The 5,588-nt window shown below is 41.2% G+C and overlaps 1 protein-coding gene across 2 annotated transcripts; it reads right to left on the reverse strand.

The window, feature by feature from the left end:
- Positions 1-1,485: 1,485 nt before the first annotated feature.
- On the reverse strand, positions 1,486-4,240 carry LOC147005284 (PRAME family member 8-like). 2 transcript variants are annotated; one of them, XM_085836288.1, is made up of 3 exons: positions 3,933-4,240; positions 2,876-3,466; positions 1,486-2,053 (listed from the first exon to the last, which is right to left on the reverse strand). In XM_085836288.1, exons 1-3 carry the CDS (start codon positions 4,217-4,219, stop codon positions 1,486-1,488), a joined length of 1,446 nt encoding a protein of 481 aa, XP_085692414.1. In that variant the 5' UTR covers positions 4,220-4,240. The 2 variants fall into 2 exon arrangements, with proteins under 2 accessions (XP_085692414.1, XP_085692415.1); XM_085836289.1 differs by having other exon boundaries at positions 1,865-2,053; positions 3,346-3,466; positions 3,933-4,219.
- Between the last annotated feature and the right edge of the window lie 1,348 nt (positions 4,241-5,588).

Here is a 5,588-nt window from a genome sequence, read left to right on the forward strand (position 1 = left end):
TGTAGGGAAGTGGGGGGGAGGGTATGGGGGACTTTTGGGATAGCATTGGAAATGTAATTGAGGAAAATATGTAATAAAATATATTAAAAAATGAAACAATGCCCAATTAAAAAAATATGAAAGCATGTTAATTGTGGGAAAATCTCATGTGAGTTTACTGGTCCTAAGGAACAAGGTCAGGGAATGGGACATTGAGACACGGAGACAGTGTGTGAGGGAAGAGAGAAACAATGAGCTTGAGAGAGGTATGTTCTTTATTTTTGTCTTTCTCTGTACTTTAAGTCAGCCTAGAAGTTCATGTATTTCCCACCATAGGTGATAACTTCATCTACCTTCCCAAGATTGTGAATTGTGACATGCCTGGCTTCAATGTGTACACTTTTACTTCTTTCCAGAGGGTGATCGTTGCAGAGTCTTTTAATTTAGATGCTTTATTCAATTCAGACAATAACAATGATATTTAAACAAAGAAATCATGTTCTAAATGTTCAATAAATACAGAGTAACAAATTATTTTATTGATAGTTTACTATACAGAAAGGGGATACATTGACTAAGCTGAGTGAGATTTTTTTTCTCTGTTCTTATTAAAACTGAAGACAGAAATACTATTTTTTTGTAGAGTAAATGGTTTATGTAGAAGAGGAACCTGCATTTTATTGCATACTTTTAAATAAATAGGGTACTTCATACAGTTTTGGAGTCCACTGGAATAAGGCTTTAGGGGCACGTAATATAACAGATGGATATAGAGCTTCCAGCAATCATCTCATTAAATCATGACAAAAAGGTCAAGATTACAAAGCCAGACTGGAAATCCTGTTTACTTTGCCCTCTGTTGTCTTCTCCTCTTTAGGCATTTCTGATAGGTCCAAGGTGCCTTGTCGTCTGAATGTACAAGATTTTAATTGTCTGTGATCCTTTTAATCTTCCTTCATAGTAGGTGTGTCTATGTTGCTCCCATTAGTTTAAATGTTTTGTGCACCTAATTGTTCAGCCACACAGGTGTGTTGTTCATGTAGTCCAGTCAAAGGGCAAGGGAAAGAAGTGTCAAGAAAACTTTCATTTTAATGTAACATGTTAATTTTACCAAGAACTTTGCTTCACTCACGAAATACCATTGTCTTTCCATTTCGCCACCCATTGAACCTTCCTGATGCTGAACCTGGTAGATAGGTTGGAAAAAGTCAAAGACCACACTGAGAGAACATCCAGGTTTTTAAGTATACAACTAAACATCTAGTTAGTCTGTCCGGGGAGAAGCCATGTAACAATGCTAAGCTGTGTTTCTGACTCCACTAGGCCCCTGTTCCCACAGTTCATCCAAATGTTCCCTATGTCAATCTCAGTTGCCAAGATACCAGTCACTGAACAGCCTTTTGTTTCCAACCATCTGAGCAGTGTCAGACGCCACAGGTTCTGAGTTCCCCAGGTAGGACATGTGTCCCAAGCCTAGTGTTTATTCAAACACAGAACTTTCCCATTTTACTCCCAGCAATGACAAAGTCTGGCCTCCTGGGCAAAGACCCAGCACTTCCCACATGTGTGGCAGATATCTGTAGCAAAGGAGCTGTTCTTGGGCTGCCTTATTTCCTTCAGTGTATCCATGAGATCCTGACAAATTTGGACAAATCTTTCTACAGAGACTTGAGCAAAGTCATCGTAGCACTCTAGAGGGACAGGATATTGTTCCACATTCATCTTAATCCAGTTGTCTGTGTTCTGCAAAAGGTCCTTCAGGATAGGCATGGAGAAATCATTGTTGTAGAAGTTGATATTGGAGATCTGAGAGCATTGTTTGAGTGCAGGTAGTAGGACACTTAGCTGGGAGTCCTTTATCCTACACCCCTGCAAATCCAGATTCTCAAGAGTGCCTGCCACTTTCATGAGGAGACCTCTCAGAGGCATAAGATCCAAATCCAGTAAGACCACACCTCTCAATTCCAGATGTTTTAGCTGAAAGAGGCTCTGACAGCAGGAGAAGGAATCCAAATCTCTCTGTGAAATCAGGGAGTAAGTAATGGAGAGTGTCTTCAAGGGTGTCATCAAGCACCTAGAGGTAAAGGAGACAGATGGTTAGTTCTGGTAAATGGCCTTGTAGAGGTTTGGAGGGATATAGAGAGTGGTAGAAGGAATCAGGTGCCCCAAGATCAGTTTAACTAAGTGATTAAGGACATCATCTATGATGCTTCATGTTGGAAACCGCTCAGTCATGTCAACCTCACAATTTATCTCCTGGCCTCACTCTAAACCTGAAAACTAGTTCATCCCCTAATCCCGGAAAGCACACAGAAGAAATTTCATCCCAATAGAACTCTGACAGTATCTCAATACTTGCTATGGGTCCACTGAATCTGTATTATATCATTCCCTCTGCAGTCATGCTTGCTCTCATTTACAGCCCAAGCTCTACCTCCTGTCCCATGTATTCAGCAGTATTTGGCCTCAAAACATTTAACCCATCCGAACTGGTTGATGACAGAAGGCTGTTCTAACAGATCTAAGCATATAGCTTCTTTTCACCCTGTACTTGTGATTCCCCTACTCCTCACTACACATTTCCATTCCTTCTCAGTTTCCATTTGATTGGGGGCCATGATTATAGGAAGAATTACAACTGAACCTTACTAGATCTGACCTACCCTTTACCCCAAATTACTTTCCTACTTCATGAGTGCTCATTTGTGACACTGAATTACCTTGTAAAATTTCCCATGTATAACTGAGTATACATGAAAACAGGACAAAACTTCCAGTCTTTGGAGTCTCTAAATATTTGTTTTTAGTGACTTACTGGCATCATGTCCCCATAACCCTTAAGAAAAGAGAGACAGATTTGCTCGGATAGCTGAACCAGCTCTCCATTATGGCTTACCGTAGGACCTGATTCATCTGGTCTCTTAGAAAATGGACGCAGAACATGAAAAGATGCTGCAGACAGTTGAATTTGGAGAACTGAGAAGTAAACTTGTTGATACACTTGACTTCAGTGACTCTTGTTCTATTGGCTAAATGGAAGTCGATTTTGTGGAGGGGTGCCAGGAAGACTTTGCGAAGATTTCTCATCTGCCCTAAATAGGGGGCAAAATGTGCCAACTCTAACAGAGTCCATTCAGTATTTAGTTCTAACTCCATGATGTGCTCTGGATCAAAAACATGGAAGATCTGTCTGAGAGTTTTTACTGGCAGAGTCCAGATCTTCACCTTTGTACAGCAGAAATATAAGGAGCCCTTTCTCTCCTGGGCCCACTTCAAGAACCATGCTTGTGCTTCATCAAGGCAGGACCTGATGCACAGGTCAACTGTGACCTTAAGATGCTGCCTCAGTGCATATCTGGGACGGACCTGCACGGCTTGCTTTTCTTCCAAGATCTCTGCTGAACAGTCACTGTCCTCTGAATCAGTCCATATGTTCCAGAAGTTATGGTGCACATTTCGCAGGTCGAGAAACTGTAGTTTTTTCCTCCTGCAGGTGAAACATAAGAATGTTGGCAGACCCTGAATAAGCTTTTACTACCTATAACTAAACTAAACTCTCTTCCCTGTTAATGTGTGTATGTTTTTTTCAGGACCTGATATCCAATTTGGACTCGGACATGCTACGGAAGCTTTATTTTGCTTCTGTACACATGAATACTTTTCTTTCAGTAAGGTACACTTTATTTCTCCTTACTTATATTATTAGTTCTTGTGGGGATGTCAGGGATAGGCTCATTCTACTGTGAGGCCACATTTACTCTAGTCCCATATTCAAGTTTAATCCATATCCAACTGTGCTCAGTACAAGTAAACAGTAGCTATCAAGCACCCTGTATTCCTGCCTGATGATGCCATCAGATGCATCTGATCCATTTATGACAATGCTAATCTCCCTGACAATGTCTAATGTGTATTCCTTGTGCTCCCTTCTATAGTACTTTGAAATTGCTTACCTGGGGTGTAACCCTATGGTTTGTCGAATGTCTACTCCATCTAACACAGCCTGCAGTGTTTCCAGGTCAGGATTCTTCATCAATGCCCCCACAGGGAGACAGCGGAAAGGCCAGGCTATCACCAATGCCTTTATGAGCTTGATATGTCTGCCATCAAAGGCCTCCTTGAATATTGCTGGGTAGAGTCCATAGGCCAGCTCGTCCAGATCAGACAAGCCTAAAGCCTCCTCTCTCACCAGAGTCTGAATTGCCAGCTTCTGGAGTGTGGGTGGGGTATGAACACTCATCTTCTAAAGGTCTCCAATCAGAAGGATCCTGGGGAAGGGTTAGAAATGAATATACATTTAAGACAATGTTTATAAAACTTCCTCACCATCACATCAACCACTAAGCTTCTGAGTGACTGCCCATGCAATGGTAGAGACTTCAATTGACCTCTTCATCCTAAGAAGTGATGGAAAGACACTCCCCAACACTGGCATCATGGCAGACTCTCTATCACCAAATGGGTATCTAATTTTTGGATCAAAACTTTTGTTTGTGACACACTCTTAAAAACAAAGAAAGAATGAAAGAAATATTGAATTGACAAGACTCACAGGACTTAATGTGGATGTCCCAAGCCAAAGTGTGTAGCACAAGGGAGATAGAACCTTAAGAGACCAGCCCCAGTGGATAGGCATGGTCACCACATGAGGGAAGGGCCCAGTCACCCATCTCAAAAATTTTAACCTACAATTTTTCCCATGTAATGAAAAACTTGGACAAAAAATGAAGCAGAGATTGAAGGAAAGAACATCCAGAGACTGCCTATCCTGAGATCCATCCTATCCGCAGACACCAATCCCCAACAATGTCGTTGGTGCCAGGATGTGCTTACAGATAGGAGCCTGGTATGGCTGTTTTCTGAGAGGCTGTGCCAGCATGTAAGGCAATTGCAGACACTTATAGACAACAATTGGACTGAGCCAGGGGAACCCAATGGAAGGCTTAGGAAAGAACAGAAGAGGTGAAAGAGATCGAAACCCCATAGGAAGAACAAGAATATCGACTAACTTGACCCCTATGAATCTGATGGATGAAAACACCACCCAAAGTTTGTACATGTGTGCATCCATGGCTCTGGATAAATATGTAGCTGATGATTAAATTAGCTGGTATCCAGGGAGGGGAGATACTTGGTCCTGTGGAGCATTTTTCCCCCTGGGAATAGGCATGCAAGAGGGGTTATTGGGGACCGGGTATGTGTGTAAGGGAGTATTGTCTTAGACTCTACGTGGATAGATGATGGTAGGGGGGCTTGCAAAGGGAAGACTGGAAAAGAGAACAACAATTCAAATGTAATTAAATAATCAACAAAAAAGGAAAAGGAAAAAAGAAAAAAAAAAAAAACAACAAAAGAACCAATAAAACAAAAATTCACCAAACAACAATCATGGAGACAGTAAACACACACACACACACAAAAACTCTTATGTCTTGGATCAATATTGACCCATTAAGAATGATGATGACAATGTGTTCCTATAATTTTCAGGGTCCCAATAATAATTGCCTGGGTCCCAAATATAGACAATATCAAAAAAAAAATCAAAGCTCTGAAAAGCAATATAAGGCAAAGCCCAAGGTAAGACATTGAGTGAGACATTAATACAC

This window comes from Mus caroli, unplaced genomic scaffold, assembly GCF_978045245.1.
Source record: "Mus caroli unplaced genomic scaffold, Mus_caroli_1 scaffold_4, whole genome shotgun sequence".
Classification (NCBI taxonomy): Eukaryota; Metazoa; Chordata; class Mammalia; order Rodentia; family Muridae; genus Mus; species Mus caroli.